General features: G+C 42.3%; 1 protein-coding gene across 1 annotated transcript; it reads left to right on the plus strand.

Moving 5' to 3' along the window:
* Positions 1–9,890: 9,890 nt before the first annotated feature.
* Positions 9,891–20,362, plus strand: LOC123096268 (DEAD-box ATP-dependent RNA helicase FANCM). Its single transcript, XM_044517954.1, has 21 exons — positions 9,891–10,074; positions 10,153–10,780; positions 12,500–12,643; positions 12,755–12,837; positions 12,945–13,059; positions 13,505–13,596; positions 13,755–13,809; positions 13,896–14,017; positions 14,085–14,198; positions 14,316–14,509; positions 14,669–14,799; positions 15,496–15,556; positions 16,109–16,185; positions 16,313–16,362; positions 16,441–16,606; positions 16,686–16,807; positions 16,886–17,203; positions 17,289–18,357; positions 18,514–18,568; positions 18,713–18,877; positions 19,382–20,362. Exons 1-21 carry the CDS (start codon positions 10,018–10,020, stop codon positions 19,926–19,928), a joined length of 4,365 nt encoding a protein of 1,454 aa, XP_044373889.1. The 5' UTR covers positions 9,891–10,017; the 3' UTR covers positions 19,929–20,362.
* The last annotated feature ends 433 nt before the right edge of the window (positions 20,363–20,795 follow it).

Genomic DNA, 20,795 nt, shown 5'->3' on the forward strand with positions numbered 1-20,795 from the left:
ACTGAAAATGTTAGGGCATCTGCATTAGACGTGCCTGATGAAACTGAACCTACTTCATCTGCTCCTCCTGCCAAATCATCAAAGATGAAGAATATCACTCTTCCTTCTGCATCAGAAGTGAAGAAAACCAAGGCTGCAGAGAAGGCAACTGTGAAGAAGAGGAAAGCATCAACCTCTATAGAGTCCTCAGCTCCCAAGAAAGTGAGGACTTTGACGAGCTCTTTCACAGATCCAAATGATGTTGTTCCAATCTTAATTATGCCATCAAAGGAACTTGTCCCATTTGGAGAAGAATATGTCATTCCAGATGACACTGATGAAGAGAATCCTTCCGTTGCTTCCTCAGAGCAGTTGGATGAAGAAATCAATGTGGATGATGTTGTCTCCACACCACTGGTATCATCGCTTGTGCCTTAGTTCACAGCTGAAGAGGCGGGCGTTGAAGAAATTGACGAAGACGTGGATATTGGCTCAACTACTCCTGTGTTGAATGGTGACTATTGGGAAAATCTTCACCCCAATTCACCATTGGCCACACCTCTGCATCCAATTCCTCAGTCCCCTGTGCAAAGTGAAGAAATTCAAATAAGATATGAAGGACGTCAAACTTCTCTCCATTCCATACCTGAAGAACTTCCAGCTGCAACAGGTGAAGAAATGGAGACCCAAACTGCGGCTGAAGAAAATGAAGCTTCAATTCCTCAGTCAGCAGCTCCAGAGATAATAACATAAGAGGTTGTGAGACCATCAACTGCAAATCTTCAGCCCAAGCAACAAAATCCTCATGCAAAAAGGCCAAAATTCAAGGCTGATGATTTTTTCGCTGAGCATCATTTCTTCACTGATTTCAATCCATATGACTCAGCAAGACTTCGACGCAAGCGGTTGGACTTCAAGCCAGATGAATTTCTATTCATCACTTTTGTTTGACAAGGATAAGGAATTTGAGCACTGTCAAATTCCTCATGTGGATACGGAGTCCATCCCATGCTTTCAACCAGTTCTCAATGTTCTTCATGAAGCTGGGCTCCTAAGTTTCTGTGTTGATATCTGTGATTGGAATGAAGAGCTAATTCTTCAATTCTATGCTACTCTGCACCTCACCGGAAATGAGGCTGATGTCAACTCATGGGTGCTTAACGGGATGACTGAGAACACTCACTACAAAGCTCCGGCCTCTGAATTGCTTCATGTCGTTCCAGTTAGTCCTCGTGCTGAAGGCGCAAGGCTGATCTATGAAGAAACTGAACTTCCAAATCATATGATGCAAGTGCTTATGAAGCCTCTGCGGCCTAGCCAAGTTCCAAGAACCACCTTCTTAGTGAAGGATTTTCTATATGTGCCAAGAACCGTCTATCGTATCCTCACCAAAACCCTCAGTCCTATCAAAGGCCACAACTCGGAAGAATAAGAAGTTGTTGGCATCATGAAGAATCTGTTGTTTAACATTATACATGGTATTCCCATTAACTATCACGATTTCTTCATGAGGACTTTGGCAAATGTTGCATTATCGCCGTTTGAGTTGAAGCCCTATGCTCCTTGGATTATGAAATTCATCAGAACCAGGTCTTCAATTCACTACAAGGCGGATTTTTAGAATCACCTCAGCTTTCTGCCTCCCATTGAAGTCATCAGAAGGACTATTTATTCAGTTGATGAAAAAGGCGAAGCTGATGTTATTGATGAAGGCACCCGTCCATTGGATGGTCAGTTTCGTAAGGCTGCATCTTACTCCACCAATGATGACTCTGCAACTCAAGACTCTGCCGCTAAAGCCTCAAAGCAAAATCCTCAAGCCACTGCTCCATGAGTGATGACTGATCGTGAGCTTCTTCTAAGTCTTCATCAGAAGGTCGATCACAATCACAAGTGGGTCAAGCGTCAATTTGGCTCAATTCTTCAGAACATGACTGTCACGCAAAACACTGTGAAGAAGAACCATTACTATATGCATGAAATCTTCGATCGCACTTGGGCCATATTGTCTCACCTTTACGGTGATGAAGACCTCAAGCAGATGGGATTTCAACATACTTTGACTGGGCTCAACCTCCCTCGAAGAAATTCAAGAAGGTTAAAGTTCCTCAGCTAGTCACAAGTTCATATTCTTCATCGCGCAAGAGGGATGAAGCTAAAGATCTCAACGACATTGCGGCAGGACCTACTCCGACAAACGACCCCGACAATGATGGCGCTCCTCCATCGACATCATGATGATATTCTTCAGGGGCGTTAGTCCTTATTTTTCGTCCCTTTTGGTCATTTGATGACAAGGGGGGTAAACTTGAGTTAGTATTCAAGCGGGTCTTATATATGGGCCGTTTTTCGTTAAGTTGCAACTCTTGCTCTTCTGAAGTGTTTGTTTGATGAGTTGTAAACTTAAGTCCGGTGGTAGTCTGACTCTTTTGAACTACTTTTTGCATGCTTATTTCCTCAAGTACCTTAATGCACGGATGTTGAATTTCGTCAGACACCATTTTCCGTCATGCATTTCAAATTCTTCATATTATATGTTAAATGCGTGTATGGATTACAAGATATAGGGGGAGCCTCCATGATTTTACTCTACAATGTGCATTTGCTATTCAAAGCGAATTCCTCAAATATGCATATCTTCAGGGGGAGTTCTTCTATATCTTGCAATCAAATTCCTCAATATCAGTATTTACACTTCATATGTTTATCCCCGCTGAAAACTTAACCTATTTGTCATCAATCACCAAGAAGGGGGAGATTGTAAGTGCATCTAGTGCCCCTTAGTGATTTTGGTGTATTGAAGACTTATAGGTTGAGGGACTAATGTGTTTGTGAGTGTACACATGCTCTATAAGTCTGTGAGGAGTTTGATATTTCTGAAGAAAGTCGACCCCTAAAAATGAATGTCTTCATTCGAAGACTTTGGTTTTCTTGAAGACTTTGAAAATGAGGAAATTGGTGTGACCTTGAAGACTTTGATACTGATGCGAGGATTATGAAGCGTGAAGACTTTGTTTTCGTAGTTTTTTTCTCTTTCTTGAGTCACAGGAAACACCATACTGTTAAAGGGGGTCGAGGTAAAACTAAGGAAACATTTCCATGTGATGCTCATCTCAAAGCCTACCCCTACCCAATCCTTTTGAGTGAAGCCATTGGAAATCTCATACAGTTCAGTCAATCTCCTCAGTGACAGAGACGAAGATCTTCTGTTCTCTAAGGAATTTGTTCTGACCGAGGAGTTAGGAATTCGCCAGTGCGGATTACCTACAAGTGAGAAACAGGATAGCCCTGAGGAATTTGAGAGCTCAAATTTCCGATCGTTGCTGTGCTATGCGCCAGCTGTCCCAAATATCTTATCCACCTAACAGTCATATCATTGAAGGGCATTTATGTCTTATCATGTCGGGCTACTCCCCGGCTATAAATAGCCGCCCCTACAACCACTAGCTGGTTGGCTGCTCCGAGAGAAACTGACACCTGTCATTGAGAGCATCCCATCCTCCGAGGAGTTTGAGTGAAAATCATCAAGTGTGGAAAAACCCAAAACCCAAACACCTAAAACCCAAAGTGATTGAGTATCACTGAAGAGATTGTTCCTGTGTGGAACCGACGCATGTTACCTTTGAAGACTGTGCATCTTCCAGATGGTTAGGCGTCAAGGTCTAGAGCATCCAAGAGGAATTGTGGATCGCTGAGTGACCAAGTCTGTGAAGGTTTATAAGTCACCTTGAAGACTTAGAGTGATTGGGCGAGGTTGATACGTCTCCAACGTATCTATAATTTTTTATTGTTCTATGCTATTATATTACCTGTTTTGGATGTTTTATATGCATTATTATGCTATTTTATATTATTTTTGGGACTAACCTATTAACCTAGAGCCCAGTGTTAGTTTCATTTTTTTCCTTGGTTTTGAGCTTCACAGAAAAGGAATACCGAACGGAATAAAACCTTCGCGATGATTTTTCTTGGACCAGAAGACACCCAGGAGACTTGGAGTGCAAGTCAGAAGAGCCACGAGGCGGCCACAAGGGTGGAGGGCGCACCCAGGGGAGTAGGGCACGCCCCCTACCTTGTGGGGCCCTCGGTGACCCCCTGACCTAGATCTTGCTCCTATATATTCACATATATTCCCAAACCAACAGAAGCATCCACGAAAACACTTTTCCACCGCCGTAACCTTCTGTTTCCGTGAGATCCCATCTTGGGCCTTTTCCGGCATCCTGTCAGAGGGGGATTCGATCACGGAGGGCATCTACATCAACCCTATATTGCCCTTCCGATGAAGCGTGAGTAGTTTACCACAGACCTACGGGTCCATAGTGAAGGAAATATGCCCTAGAGGCAATAATAAAGTATTATATATTTCCTTATATCATGATAAATGTTTATTATTCATGCTAGAATTGTATTAACCGGAAACATAATACATGTGTGAATATATAGACAAACAGAGTGTCACTAGTATGCCTCTACTTGACTAGCTCGTTAATCAAAGATGGTTATGTTTCCTAGCCATAGACATAAGTTGTCATTCGATTAACGAGATCACCTCATTAGGAGAATGACATGATTGACTTGACCCATTCCGTTAGCTTAGCACTCGATCGTTTAGTATGTTGCTATTGCTTTCTTCATGACTTATACATGTTCCTATGACTATGAGATTATGCAACTCCCGTTTACCGGAGGAACACTTTGTGTGCTACCAAACGTCACAACGTAAATGGGTGATTATAAAGGTGCTCTACAGGTGTCTCCAAAGGTACTTGTTGGGTTGGCGTATTTCGAGATTAGGATTTGTCACTCCAATTGTCGGAGAGGTATCTCTGGGCCCACTCGGTAATGCACATCACTATAAGCCTTGCAAGCATTGTGACTAATGAGTTAGTTGCGGGATGATGTGTTACAGAACGAGTAAAGAGACTTGCCGGTAACGAGATTGAACTAGGTATCGAGATACCGACGATCAAATCTCGGGCAAGTAACATACCGGTGACAAAGGGAACAACGTATGTTGTTATGCGATCTGACCGATAAAGATCTTCGTAGAATATGTGGGAGCCAATATGGGCATCCAGGTCCCGCTATTGGTTATTGACCAGAGACGTGTCTCGGTCATGTCTACATAGTTCTCTAACCCGTAGGGTCCGCACGCTTAACGTTACGATGACAGTTTTATTGAGTTTTGATGTACCGAAGGAGTTCGGAATCCCGTATGAGATCGGGGATATGACGAGGAGTCTCGAAATGGTCGAGACGTAAAAATCGATATATTGTACGACTATATTCGGACTTCGGAAAGGTTCCGAGTGATTCGGGTATTTTTCGGAGTACCGGAGAGTTACGGGAATTCGTATTGGGCCTTAATGGGCCATACGGGAAAGGAGAGAAAGGCCTCAAAAGGTGGCCGCACCCCTCCCCATGGTCTGGTCCGAATTGGACTAGGGAAGGGAGGCGCACCCTTCCTTCTTTCTCCTTCCCCCTTCCCTTCTCCTACTCCCACAAGGAAAGGAGGAGTCCTACTCCCGGTGGGAGTAGGACTCCCCCCTATGACGCGCCTCTCCCCTTGGCCGGCTGCCTCCCCCTTGCTCCTTTATATACGGGAGCAAGGGGGGCACCCCAAAGACACAACAATTGATCCTTAAGATCTCTTAGCCGTGTGCGGTGCCCCTCTCCACCATATTACACCTCGATAATACCGTTGCGGAGCTTAGGCGAAGCCCTGCGTCGGTGGAACATCATCATCGTCACCACGCCGTCGTGCTGACGAAACTCTCCCTCAACACTCGGCTGGATCGGAGTTCGAGGGACGTCATCGAGCTGAACGTGTGTAGAACTCGGAGGTGCCGTACGTTCGGTACTTGATCGGTCGGATCGTGAAGACGTACGACTACATCAACCGCGTTGTGATAACGCTTCCGCTGTCGGTCTACGAGGGTACGTGGACAACACTCTCCCCTCTCGTTGCTATGCATCACCATGATCTTGCGTGTGCGTATGATTTTTTTTGAAATTACTACGTTCCCCAACACATAGCTAGTAGCTAGATGGTTTCTTCTCTCTCTTTGATTCTCAATACCATATTCTCCTCGATGTTCTTGGAGATCTATCCAATGTAATCCTCTTTTACGGTGTGTTTGTCGAGATCCGATGAATTGTGGATTTATGATCAGCTTATCTATGAATATTATTTGAATCTTCTCTGAATTCTTATATGCATGATTTGGTATCTTTGTATTTCTCTTCGAATTATTGGTTTGGTTTGGCCAACTAGATTGGTTTTTCTTGCAATGGGAGAGGTACTTAGCTTTGGGTTCAATCTTGCGCTGTCCTCACCCAGTGAAAAAGTAGGGGTAGCGAGGCACATATTGTATTGTTGCCATCGAGGATAAAATGATGGGTTTTACATCATATTGCATGAGTTTATTCCTCCACATCATGTCATCTTACTTAAAGCGTTGCTCTATTCTTTATGAACTTAATACTCTAGATGCAGGCAGGAGTCGGTCGATGTGTGGAGTAATAGTAGTAGATGCAGACATGAGTCGGTCTACTTGACACGGACGTGACGCCTATATTGCATAATCATTGTCTTGGATATCATCATAACTTTGCGCTTTTCTATCAATTGCTCGACAGTAATTTGTTCACCCATCGTATTATTTGCCTTCATGAGAGAAGCCTCTAGTGAAACCTATGGCCCCCGGGTCTATTTTCCATCATATAGTTTCCGATCTACTATTTTGTAATCTTTTTCTTTCAGATCTATAAACCAAAAACCCCTAAAAATATTTACTTTATCTTTTGTTTGGTTTTATCTATCTCTATCAGATCTCACGTTTGCAAGTGACCGTGAAGGGATTGATAACCCCTTTATCGCGTTGGGTGCAAGTGTTTGATTGTTTGTGCAGGTATTGGTGATTTGTGCGTTCTTCTCCTACTGGATTGATACCTTGGTTCTCTAACTGAGGGAAATACTTATCTCTACTTTGCTGCATCACCATTTCCTCTTCAAGGGAAAAACCAACGCAAGCTCAAGAAGTAGCAGAGGTCTGTGTGACCTTAGCTCAAGGAGAATACAGTGAGGACTGTGTGTCCTTTGGTTTAAATACCTAGCCGCTCCAACCAGACGTACAACTGTCACAGCTGTTGGAACTGGTCTACCAAATCACTGTCTTCACCGAGCTACTGGTTCAATTTCCTCAACTCTTTCATTTCCTCGCATACTTGCTGTGTACTTGATCGTTATTGTTTGAAGACTTTGACTGAAGACTTTCTCAATTTCCTCAATCCTATTTCTTCAGTCATCTTGCCTTCTGCCTGCTTATCCTGTTTACACGCTACCTGTGCTCTATGTATGTTTCATTTCATCATGATGACCATGCTACTATCTTGTTATGCATGCACTTGAGTACTTATTCCGCTGCTTGTAGTTCGTCACTTAGCAAATTCCTCAAGTTGTATTTCCTCTATGACGAATTTGTAAGAATTGCCTATTCACCCCCCTTTAGTCGATATAACGCACTTTCAGTCTTCGTGAGATCCCATCTAGGGACCTTTTCCGGTACTCTGCCAGAGGGGGATTCGATCACGGAGGGCTTCTACATCAACCTTGCTGCCCTTCTGATGATGTGTGAGTAGTTTACCACAGACCTACGGGTCCATAGTTAGTAGCTGGATGACTTCTTCTCTCTCTTTGATCTTCAATACAATGTTATCCTCGATGTTCTTGGAGATCTATTTGATGTAATCTTCTTTTGCGGTGTGTTTGTTGAGATCCGATGAATTATGGGTTTATGATCAGATTATCTATAAATATTATTTGAGTCTTCTCTGAACTCTTTTATGCATGATTTATATAGCTTTGTATTTCTCTCTGATCTATTGATTTGGTTTGGCCAACTAGATTGATTTTTCTTGCAATGGGAGAGGTGCTTTGTAATGGGTCCAATCTTGCGGTGCTCAATCCCAGTGACAGAAGGGGACATGACACACATTTGTATTGTTGCCATTAAGGATAAAGGGATGGGGTTTATTCATATTGCTTGAGTTTACTTTGTCTACATCATGTTGTAGGAACAAAGTATGTCTACCAGAGGGGGGTGAATGGGAGTTTTAAATTTTCTTCGGAACTCTTAAATCTCTCAGAACCCAACAACGGAATGAATGAGAAACAGACTATAGTGAACTAAGGCATAGTACCGAAAGGAAACTAAGGCAAGCATCGAAGAGAATCATATGAATGAAAAATACATTGAAGTTAAAGATGGGTGACAGAGGTAACCGAAGATGCTCGATGGCGACAAGGTATTTGTTCGACCAGTTCGTCCTTCTACACATGGACTACGTCTAGTTGGATGGGTTGTGACTTAACATGGAAGATAAACTCTCTTCATCCTATTCTCCTCGACAATTGATTCATAAATCGATGTTGATTACTCGTGGTAGATACTTGAAGGCGATCTCCGAACCTTTACAGAACCACAATCACTCTTGGTCTCTGAAGAAATTGACACCTAACCGTCTAGAGAGTTTGCAACTCTCAAGAGTAATAGGCGGAGCATACTAAACTTAGATTCCAGTGATGTTGAACCACTATCTAACTCGGCTCTAGGGTTTTTCTCTCGATGGATTTTAAACTCAAATCGCTCAGAGAGTGGGTTGCTCAACAATCTTCTCAGAAATCAAACGGAGCAGCCACCGGATAAAGCCGGCACGGGGTGGCTATTTATAGCCGCAACCTTCCCAGACGGGAAATGCCCATTTTGGACACTAGGTCCAACGAATGGCCAACCGACACGTTCACAACGGGCGGATTTTGGAGCAACGGTAACATTACTTGAGGAACAAGTAATGCTAACTCCTCGGTCCGAGGCAAATCTCTTGCAGCGAAGAAGATCACAGTCTCTTGCTGGCAAGTATTTACTCAGAGCACAAAGAGATTTCTCTCACAGCTTTCATAGGATTTGGGTTTAGCATCAAAGATTCAAAGCTTCGAACGGTACACCCCTCTTAATAGTATGGTGGTCATATGACTCAATGAAAGAAGAAGAACAACGAAACAAATACTACGTCTTCATTCTTCCTCGAACGCAGTCATATGCTTCGAACAGACACCGAACCAATTGCTTGATCTTCAGCAATTTTTAGGGGCCACTCTTGTTAGCTTCATCTTCGGTGATAACCTTCGTTGCCACACATGAAGATTATCTTCGTCGTTTGCATCAAACTCCTCGATACTTCAGGGATCTGTCACTCTATGTGCACTAGCAAACACATAAGTCCTATACTGCTTATGTCAACAAACTGCAAAACATAAGGGGCCTATTATTGCACCAACAATCTCCCCCTTTTTGGACGATTGTTAACAAAACAGATAATCATCGAAGTGAGATAGATAAGTGAAATGTAAATCGAACAAGAGTGAATCTTGCGTTACTTGACTCGATGATGAAACGTACTTCCCCTAAATGTATGCAAGGTCAATTGATATACAACGGTATTCCTTGCAATTCATTAAAGTAAGTGGAGATTTTTCAATCATACGAGGTAATGATTCACACTGATGATAATTAATCCAACGAGAATATAGTGCAATCATTCATGACTTCTGTCAGTAATTCCACCTGCAAAACAAATGCTTCGAGAGAATGTAGTGCAGCAGGCAGGGTTATTAATATTACAACCCATATCAGAAGTTTTACATCAGAGCACATAAAGTGGCATAAATAGTCTTAAAAGATAGAGCGAATAAACACAATGACCAAATTCAACAGAGCAAATCTATCAAAACTCTCGATGTGATTCTCCCCCTTTTGTCTACTAGTGTCAAAAAGGTGACGAAAATATATCCTAGGAGCAATATCTGGGCCAGGCTATGCCTCAGATATTGATCTGGCCCATAATCTCTCTATCTTTCCTTCCTCTCCGAAAATCATCATTTCCCCGCCCAAACCCCACGCCCCTTTCCCTCCCAAAAAATTCCCAATCCCCAACCTTCGCGAACCTTCTCGAAGCGCCAAGCGGAGCTGCCCGATGGCGGCGCCCCCACCGCCCTACCATCCTGCCATCGCCGTCGACGAAGACGACGACGTAAGCGCGCCGCTCTACCCTTGCTCCCCCTCCTCGCGTGTATGTGCTCACGCCCCCTTTTCCAAACCCTAACCCCAGGGCTTCGATTGGGATGCGGCCGTGCGGGAGATCGACAGCGCCTGCGCCCTTGCCTCAGCCTCCACGACCGCCGTGTCGACCTCAGCTCCGCTGCCGCCGCCGCCGCCCCAGCCCTCGGCCGCCCCGTCGTCGGGCCTCGCTCCCTCGGCCGCGGCGCCCTCCTTCCACGGGCCGTCCACGGGAGTCGCGCGGCAGTCGACGCTCGACCGTTTCGTCGACTCATTCACCAGGAGGCAGGCTGCGAAGGATAGGCCGCTCCCTGCGCCGTCGGTTCCTGTGGAGGCAGCAGTGCCACCTGGTGGTGGCGGGTCGCACTTTGTGGACCGTGGCGATGAGGGGTGCTCGCGGAAGGCGAGTGAGGAGAAGGTCGTGGAGCGGCCCCGCACTGCGGCGCTCGACCGCTTCGTCGACGCGTTCACCAAGAGGCAGGCTGCGAAGGAGAGGCCGCCCCCTGCACCGTCGGTATCGGTTCCTGTGGCGGCAGCGGTGCCACCTGGTGGTGGCGGGGCGCACTTTGCGGTCCGTCGTGATGAGGGGTGCTTGCGTGGCGGGAGCGAGGAGGAGGCTGCGGAGGGGTCCTGCACCGTGGCGCTCGACCACGAGGCAGTGCAGACGTGGATCTATCCAAGTTAGTGCTCAGATTTCTCACTGAACTTATTGCCACTGACTTATGTTTTGATTTTGCTGTGGTTATATTCTTGCGTAGCATAACCAATGTGCATGTCAGCGTTTCTTTGAAATACATTCTGGACGATATGCTCATCAATGCACCTAAATTGTTCGTTTTGATTCCTCAATTAAAAGAAAAATAAATTGTTTTGGTGACTGTTGAAAGACTATTAGGCTGTATTATCTAATACTTCCCCGTTCCAAATTAGTTGAAGTTCTAGCTTTGTCCTAAGTCAAACTTCTTAAAGTTTGACCAAGTCTATAAAAAAATATGTTAATATCTATCTACAACATCAAAAACATACAGTACCAAAATATATTTGGTTAAGTTTTGATTCGACACCAAGAGGATTCCTGTGTGAATTGTATGAAATGAGATGAGTTGTTCCTAGAGTTCATAAGTAAAATTCCTTTTGTCTTAAGGTCCAGCTAATCATTTTAACTCAAGAATTATGTGCATTATGATTATGATATTCTTGACAGCCATAGACGCAGGCAAAATCTGAAGCAACACTGGTGTGGTAGTGGTTTTGAGATTAAGAGCCAGATAAGCATAAATAAGTGTAAATAGATATCAGAATCGCTTGGTTGTTTGATTCTGTTGCTTTGCTTATGCAGCTTGCAAATAAGGCGTGAACCTTTTACTTTTGTTAGTTTGTAATATAGTTCAGTTGCCTGATTCAATTGCTTTAGGCTGCTGGAATATAAGGGGCATACCTTTAATTTCCTCGCAAGAGCAACATTTTTTGTTGTTCTATGATCATAAATTCATAGCATTATTCTAGTATAAACATGATTAGATATGCATTGTAAAAGGTTGTGCTTGAATTGTGAGTTGCTGATGTGCAGAATATTTACTTGTTCATCTAGACCTTTTGTTATTTATCCCTAGTCCTTGTCGCACATTCTTGAACGTGTAGTAGTATCCACTTAGCTCCACGTGTGAACTCCTGTTAGATATAAAAATAGTGAAATAATTTCATTGAGTAAGTCAGAAAATGGCCTTTGAAACCAGTGTTATAAAAATCAGCCTAGTTGCTTGGTGGATGCCTTAAGCTGTGATTTGGGCCTAATTGGTGAGCTGGGTACTGGGTTTCAGAGTTGTTTCCCAATAGGCATTAAGCAGTGAGATGAGCAGACTGCTGCTTGTTGAATTCTCACTGGCCAGAAGCAGTGAGCAATATGGCGTTGGAATCAAGGGGAAAATAATAGCCACTGGTGGAAGGGTAGTTGGTGTTTGTTTCCACACATCCTTCCTGCCGAGGTGACAAAGGATATTGTTGAAGTGGAGAAGGAAGGAAGTGGGAAAGTAGGGGGAGGTGTCGCGGTGGAGGTGATCACTTCTTTGTGCGGATAGCTTATGGTACCCCATCCCCACAAACCAGCACGCCTGGCCACAGTTGGGCCTAACCGCCTAAGTCTCCTCTTCCTTTTTCACTTTCCTCTCTTCCAGTTGGCTGCTCTTCAAGGTCGTGTGTGCTTGGCTGCTGCTCTGGATGTTGGCTGCACTCAAGGCAGAAAGCTACCTTGTCCCTTCCTGAACATTGTCTGATACTCATGTCAAAGATTCCATTTTTTGTATGGCTCAGTTCTGCTACGAGCCTATGAACATGTCTGCTTTATGAACAGTTATAATATGATCTTTGTGATTCATTTGGCTTTTGTTCACATGATGCAGCTAATGTGGAAGTCCGAGAGTACCAACGATATATTGTCCAAAAGGCTTTGTTTACAAATACACTAGTAGCCCTGCCAACTGGACTTGGCAAAACTTTTATCGCAGCCGTGGTGATGTATAACTATTTTAGATGGTTTCCTGAAGGTAATATTTTGGTACCTAACTGGACACTGCATCTCGTGTGTTGTATTTCGTGAACTTTTGCAGAAGGAACTTTCTGACAGATTGCTGTTACTGATGCATTGAATAGCTCAGGTAAAATAGTATTCACAGCCCCTTCGCGTCCTCTTGTCACTCAGCAAATTGAGGCATGCCACAATACAGTGGGTATACCGCAGGTATTAAAGTTTATATTTTTGGATATTCATGCTTGCCTGGTGTCGGATAAAGATTGCCACATTTTCTCTGCCGGTGCTGGAGATTAATGAGTTTTACCTGTCTGCAGAAGTGGGCGATTGATATGAAAGGGAATCTAAGCCCTTCAATGAGATCAAGCTTGTGGAAGTCTAAACGAGTGTTCTTTGTCACTCCACAGATTCTTGAGAATGATATACAATCTGGTGATTTTCCTCAATGTTTCTAGTATTATATATTGATATTCTGTAAGTTTTCCCCATACGTTGTCATCTGTTTATGCAGATTTTCGAATGATAACCAAATATGGACCTCTGAAAGCAACCACATTTTCTTTTGTATAACGAGGCATAAAAAACAGTCACATTAGATTCTCCATCCAAATGGATTCAGGCACATAGTACACTTTCTGCGTAATTATCATATACAAATATCCACACAGGGAAGCATCTCATAGCACATATACAGATAATTTTGTTGATTGCCCCAATTTTATGTTTGGTCTGACTACCACAGTTCTATATTACCATAGTAGGTTTTTTAGTGATTTGTCAAGTTCATGCTTCATACTTTTCTTGTCCACACTGACTGCTCTGCCGTTATTGCTTCAGTTCTTCGATGGGCTGACATTATGAAGTTTGCTTTCAACAGGTATATGCATGGTGAAACAACTTGTTTGCTTGGTGATAGATGAAGCTCATAGAGCTTCGGGAAATCATGCTTACTGTGTTGCTGTTCGCCAGGCATGTTTTTATCTCCAAACATTTCATCATCTTAAATTGTTACCGTCATGCTTTCCTCCACTATCAAGCCCATTTGATTGATGATATCAGTCAACTAGTTGTATGAGTGCTTTTTTGCTGAAGCTTATTCAAATTTTAATTTTTTGCTATGCTGACAGTTGGTGGCAGCTGGTGTGCCGCTAAGAATTTTAGCTTTGACTGCTACACCAGGATGTGAGTCCATACATCACATAGAAGTACTTCTGCAAAGATGGAGACACTTTCTATTTTGTAAATCTTATCGTGGGCTTTTCATTCAGCAAAACAGCCAAATATCCAAGCTGTCATCAACAATTTATGCATCTCAGAGTTGATTCATCGTGATGAAAGTGATCTTGAAGTCAAACGATATGTTAACACACGTACAGTTGAACTCTTAAAGGTATGAACTTGGTAAATGGGCGGTATAGTGTTTTTATGTTCCATGAAATTTACTTGCTTCAATGTAGGTTCCTGTTGGCAGTGATACAACTCAAGTCAATGCTATGATTTTGGATCTTATAAATACACATGTTGTTCAGTTACGTGCTGCTGGGGTGATTGATAACAGGGATGCTGCAAATGTATGTTTCTGATTCTCTGTATACATCAATTATCATGATTATGATTATTTACTGCCCAACACTCACTTATAATTTGTTACTTCTATGCATTATTAATTGGTTACCTACTGTTGCCAGTGGAGCCCACATCAGTTGCTTATTTTAAGGACGAAATTCAGCCAAGCACCTCCACCAAATATTCCTCTGGAAAAGAAAAAGGAAATTCATAAATCTTTTGCAGCTCTCGTGTCACTTTGTCATGTGAGTAAAATGCTTTGGAGCCATGGAATCAAGCCAGCGCACGAGTCAATTAAAGCCAAGTTGAAAGAAGGGTATTGCCTACACACATTCCTGCTACATGATTTGAACTGTATGCAAAGAGTAATTCATAATTATGCCACTAACGAATTTCTTGAGCAATATTCTCTTGGGGATGGAAGAATCAATTATATGTAATAGTTCACATTTATAATTGCTCTTGTTTATTGAAGGCACTCTTGGAATTTTGCTTCAAAGAATCAAACCTTTCGGGATGCAATGAATATGATGCAGAAGATCTCATCTGAAGGCTTACCCAGTCCAAAGGTGCAGAAATTGGCAGAAGTGTTGGTCGATCACTTCCGTAAGCAACTCTTGATTTTCGTAATGGGGTGCATATTTTGTTTAGTTGGTTTCGATGATCAGTAGAGGAACAATGCGGACTGTCCATTATAAGAATGTTAGCCATTCTCTAGTAGCCCAATCTGTAATCTTATGCTTGTACTTCCGCCGTTCAGGTTTATTAGCCCCCCTCGAAATTCGAGCCTAAATTTGACCAGAATTTTACTAAAAAAATAGGAGTTATATGCCAAAAAACGTATGTTTGATTCGTATTTCAAAGAAGTTTTCAGTGGCATACTTTTGTGGCATTAACTCGTAATTTTTTTAGTCAAATTTTGGGTCAAAGTTAGACTCAAAATTCGAGATGACTTATTAACCTGGACGGAGGAAGTACAAGCATTATGCCTATGGAAATGATGCTGCTATATTTTCTTGTAAGTTGTAAGAATGGCAACTCTTTGTAGCATAGGAGAGCTATGTTTGTGAAACTTGGCTTATCAATTACTGCATGTTATCACTTATCAAAAATGTGATAGCAAGCGTGTGACTTGTTTGCTTTGAGTCGGTGCGCATGATTGTGTTGTATCACTACTCAGATGTGATGTATTCGAAGAATCTTCTGTTTTAATTGCCTTCAATTGATTACCTTCGTTAACTAATCCAGAGCAAATTTTACTAAGTTTGCTATGATCACTTTGGCACCGGTTATCCTATGCAGACAAAAATGATTCCAAGGACTCACGGGTGATTATCTTTTCAAATTTCCGGGAAAGTGTCAAGTAAGAACAATACCTCATGATGGTCCTTGTGGCTATTATATATATAGCCCTCTGCAGATCCTTTGTTCTAGATTGAAAAATTTACCTGTGCACTCCTTTTTGTGTGCGTGGTGTTATTGTGATTATTTGGTGTGTGCGTGTGCATGTGTGTATTTTTTAAATACATTTGTCACCATTCTATTTTTCAGAAATTTGGGGAAGTGCCATGTAAGAATCAAACCTCACAATACTTACTGTGCCTATTATGTAGCATTTTACACATTAATTGTTCCGTGCACAGTTATTTGTTGTTCTTTTTTGTGTGTGTTTTTTTTCTGTCTGCTCGCATGTGTGTTGTAACTAAGTCCCACCAAGCTGATATGTTCTTTTGTCCAATCTAGTCATATAAATTACAGTAAGCAAGAGGCACCGCAGTTTTTGTTGGATTTATTTGCTACTGTATGTCTTGGCTGGGTATCAGAAACAGTTTCTGCACTGGACTTCTGATGTTTTATGATTGTTGATCCAGTTATCATGTGGATTGAATGTGTCTTTGATTGCTTCCAAATGCAGTGAGATTCTCGGTTCATTAAGAGACAGTGGTGGCGGTCTTTTCAGACCCGCACAGTTCATCGGTCAAAGCTCTACAGGTATGAGTGCATGACAGTGGGCTAAGTAGATATAGTTACTTTATATATAAAATGGTGCATTACACTGGATAGATCAATCCATATAGTGGATTTACATTGCTTATCTTACCATTTTTGAATTTTGCAGGTGACCGACTGAAGGGCCAGACACAGAAAATGCAACAAGCTATTTTACAGGTATCAGACAATGGCTGGTCATTCAAGATCTACCCACCCCCCATCCCACCCACCAAATAACCCATGGCATGGTTGCAGAAATTTCGAGCTGGGGAATACAATATTTTGGTGGCAACATCAATTGGTGAGGAAGGTCTAGATATTATGGAGGTGGATCTTGTGATTTGTTTCGATGCCAATATCTCTCCATTAAGGATGATCCAACGAATGGGAAGGACTGGGCGGAAGCACGAAGGACGAGTTGATATCCTTTTCTGATGACTGAAATAACCACGTCCAGTAGTTGCATTTTGTAAGAATGTTTTTACCTTAACTGCACAAACTGGTTTTGGCTTGTGAAGGACCAGAGCTGCAAGGGTACATGAAGAAACAAGGAAGTGCTCGGACAATGAAGAACCTTTTGCGTAAAGGGAACGCCTTTGAATACCATTCTAGTCCCAGGATGGTAATTCTGTTCGATCTGTTTGTAGGTAAAACTGTTTCTTCACTCTAGAGGTGCTAATTATGTTATCCCTTCTAACAGGTTCCACATGTCTATAGCCCAGAAGTTAAATACGTTAAATTATCAATTGAGAAGTATGTCCATTGCTCAAAGAAAAGAAAAGTTGATGTGAGTGGCACACCGCACATTTTGAACAAAGTTTCAGAGGAAGATGGCCTATTGATTGCTCAGTACTTCAGTTCAAGCAAAGAAGATACTTGGAAGCCATCACTTGTTGCGTTCCCTAGTTTCCAGGTTTCTCCATGTGATATCTATAGAGTGCCTCATTCCTATCGAACTACAGATATGCTTATCGATACTATGCAACAACTTCAAGATGTTTCTTTCTCTAAAACTAAGGTACATCAAAGATTTGCGGAGATTTTTTCCTTATAAATTACTAATGAAACAGAAGTCCTAATATTGTTTCTGAATACTTATTCAGTGTGGAAGCCCTTTACAAGAACCTGCTGATGTAGCAGCTTTTGAGGATCAGGCGTTGGAAGGTCATCACTTTTCTTCTGGAGAAGTGTCATCGAGTAAAAGTGCTAGTGTGCCAAGTTCACTGGTCAACAAATATCCTCTCCACTCATTCTTCAGTGGGGAATATGTAGCTGTGGATGTTAGAGGCTACGTTTCAATCACTTTTGTACCTGCCTTACCGAGGATATCTGAGTTCCATAAGGATACAAGGAATGTAAATTGGGAACATACAATCCAGAACAAGACTACTTCGAAATTGACAGCAGATGCCAGTGGGCAAATAACAGATAGCGCTTATTCGAGTAAATTGATCTTTGCAGGCAATGCACTAAATTCAGCTCCTCATTTCCCTGAATATTCGGAGCAATGTAACCAAGCTGATGGCACACACGTACTTTCCCCCAGTACTCCATCTAAAACGGTTACAAGTCCAATAGAAAAATGGGACACACCATGCAATGCTAAACTAGCAAGCCCAGTTTTGTCAGGTCAGGAAGACATGGAACTTAGTCCTAGGTTAACTCATTATATTGAAGAAGGAATTGTTCCTGAGTCTCCAGTAGAGCAATTAGAAATAGACAGTGCTGATGATCCTGGTTTTGTTGCAAAGGTTAGTTCTTCAAAGTCACACATTCAGGGAGCTCAACACAATCGGCCAGAATGTAGTGACGGGCCACTAAGCTTTGTGAGAGAAGGTCAATTTCCTGCTGGTGTCACAGAACATCATGGTTCGTCAAGAGAGAATATCCTAGTTCAGACTCAAGCAGAAATGGAAGAGTGTTCTTCAAAGGCAAAAATCTACTGCAGTCCTGCTGCTCATACCCCCACAGCAAATCTACTGTGTGATAGTATGTCTGATGATTGGCAGCCTAAGTCAGTAGGGAATACATCAGGATCAGTACAGCAATTACCGAAGTACAGAAGACTCCGCAAATGCGGTGACAAGATTAAACGAGTATCCTCATTGTCTTTGAACGAAAGATATAATGGATCTGTAGGAGGACAATGTGATCAGATGGAGCATGATGTTGGTGAGTTGAGCCTCCTTCCTTTGTAACTATCTCTTTAATCTTGTTGCCAACTCAATCATTTATCAGTACATACTAACTGACCTCTTGTTCACAGCTCCCAAATCTTAACAAAAAATATTGTACCTTGATGTACTTTTGCATTTATTCTTAATTTAGGAAACAGAAGGAAAGCCAAGAGGCGTATGGATATATATATTGATGAGGAAGTCGAGTAAGCTCACTGGAACCTTTCGTCGAATGTTCTGATGCTGCCAAATAAACTAATTCTAAATCTATTTGCTATCGGTTTCTTGGTTTACTGTAATAGTATGCATATTGTTTTTTCTATTACAACTTCCTTACATTATTGCTTTAGAGTGTCTGAAGATGCTGATATTTCACCGGATGAGGATGATGATCGGAGTGAAGATAAATATGAAGATAGCTTTATTGACGATCAGACAACTCCTACTGGCCAATTCACTCAGAGTGAACAAGGTGGTGAAAACAGTAACACTAATGACATGATGGCTTTCTACAGGTATTAAAAGATGACCAGACTACTCTTTGCAATGGTGTTTAGTGTTTCTTGCTTAAATTATTTGTTTCGAGACCATTCTGTTTCCTGTCAATCTTTCTGCCACCAAGAAGCACAATTGAACACTTGTGATTACAGTTCAACTCACCGTGTTGTTTAATTGCTGAAAATGAACATCACAGTTCTAATTTACAGTAATTTTTAAGAACTGTGAGTGGCTATGCAATTAGACATGTGTATCAGATTAGCTTGATAAAGGTACTTACATAACACTATGTGCACACAATCTACATTTAGGTTTGTACACGGGATATATCATGCAAATCTGAAAACTGTTCCGATTCAATAATTCTTCACTGTAAGAAGCTTGTTCGCCATCAATCATGTTGAAAACTGAGACCCAGATATATTGGCATAAAAATTGTACAACTGCCTTCATATTTTTGTTTTTGTGAAAAAGTTGCATATGCAACTGTGGAATTCATATTACATTTGATGTTCTTGCAGACGATCACTACTTAGTCAGTCAACGGTAATCCTGCCCTCAAGATACCAAGATGTCTCTGATAATTCTGTTTCCAGAGCTGGAAGTGCAAGCTGTTCATCGGGGAACTTGCACAATCCTATCGAGACTCCACAAGGGATTCCTCAAATATATGGCACCACTGACCCAAGTCCTGTAGGTCACCAGCAAATGTCCCTGGAGAGAGCCAGTTCGATAAAGGAACAGGGTGAAGCAAGTGTGGTCAATTGCGAATCAACCACCAAACCAGATAGCAGAAAGAGAAAACTAAGCTTCGACCAAGCCGCCTCAATCCCTGTCATGAACCTTGAACTGGAACCAGCACCACCTTCCTCACATGTTGCTACTGAAGTCGGTAATGACATATACTGGGATGATGCCTTCTTTGAGAACCTTGATTTTGATGCAATTGAAGCACAAGCGACCGAGCAACTTAGACTCCAGAAAGCACAATCAGCACAAAAACCAACGGAAACTAAGCGAGCAACTGATGTCAGCTTCACGCCTCCATCGTTTGATCTTGGGATCTGATAGCCCATGTTGGTGAATAGCCATTCAAAATATGTTTATGTGCTGTCTGCCGCCCCACCTGATTCTCTGGTGTCATGGTTCAGAACTGTGCGATGGCAATGTCCTTTGCCTATCAGTCTGTTACCACTGACCATTTTTCGCCGAAGGATTGAATCTTTGCAGCACATGGCAGGCCAGCCTCAAGATATCCAGATGGACCCTGGCGTGTTGCTAGCAAGACTGCTTTGTGAGGCATGTATCGGTATAGCCCAAAAAACCGGAAGGTGTCGAGAAATGGGTGGCAGCTATTTACCCCTTTGTACATAATTATACCGCCTTGTATAACAGCAGCTCCTATCTGTAAATAGTGTCTGATATAATACAAGCACCAGTTGGAAATTAGCATTTTTTTGAACGCTTAATCACGCAATAAGGGTTAGCTTGTGCTGTACCAAGTGATCTGCATGGATGGAAATTAGGTTGCAAGGCCGTACCAGCACACTGCCCATTTGGTGAGTTGATTAATAGTGTGAGTGGCTGCTCCATTGGTGCCCAGTTGCTTTCTCCAAGCAAGGAAATTATTCCAAACCTGTCAATTCATTTGGTCAGTAGGTAGTGTGCTCGCTTCAGTATGATAGTGTGAACCCGGAGATGCCTGGCGCAGGTATTAAATCTGGACTCGCATTCTCCGGAACATCTCGCTCTCAAGAGAAAGATGTAGCATTAATTAGTGCAATCTATGCATGTTGCAATCATTCTTTCTTCTACTCATTGCGTGTATGCGACCCGATGGGCAGTAAGCAAACTTATAATCTCCGAGTAAAACTGCAAACTGTGCACAAAATATGATATCTTTTCAATTTCTCTTTAGCTTTTGTTCAATACCTT

This window comes from Triticum aestivum, chromosome 4D (assembly GCF_018294505.1).
Source record: "Triticum aestivum cultivar Chinese Spring chromosome 4D, IWGSC CS RefSeq v2.1, whole genome shotgun sequence".
Taxonomy (NCBI): Eukaryota; Viridiplantae; Streptophyta; class Magnoliopsida; order Poales; family Poaceae; genus Triticum; species Triticum aestivum.

Bases quoted from the DNA above. Each gene is read 5' to 3' on its own strand.
- LOC123096268 (XM_044517954.1), top strand. From the start codon at position 10,018: ATGGCGGCGCCCCCACCGCCCTACCATCCTGCCATCGCCGTCGACGAA. The intron at 12,644-12,754 runs GTAATATTTTGG...TGAATAGCTCAG, and splicing joins TTTTAGATGGTTTCCTGAAG to GTAAAATAGTATTCACAGCC. The intron at 16,808-16,885 runs GTAATTCTGTTC...CCCTTCTAACAG, and splicing joins ACCATTCTAGTCCCAGGATG to GTTCCACATGTCTATAGCCC.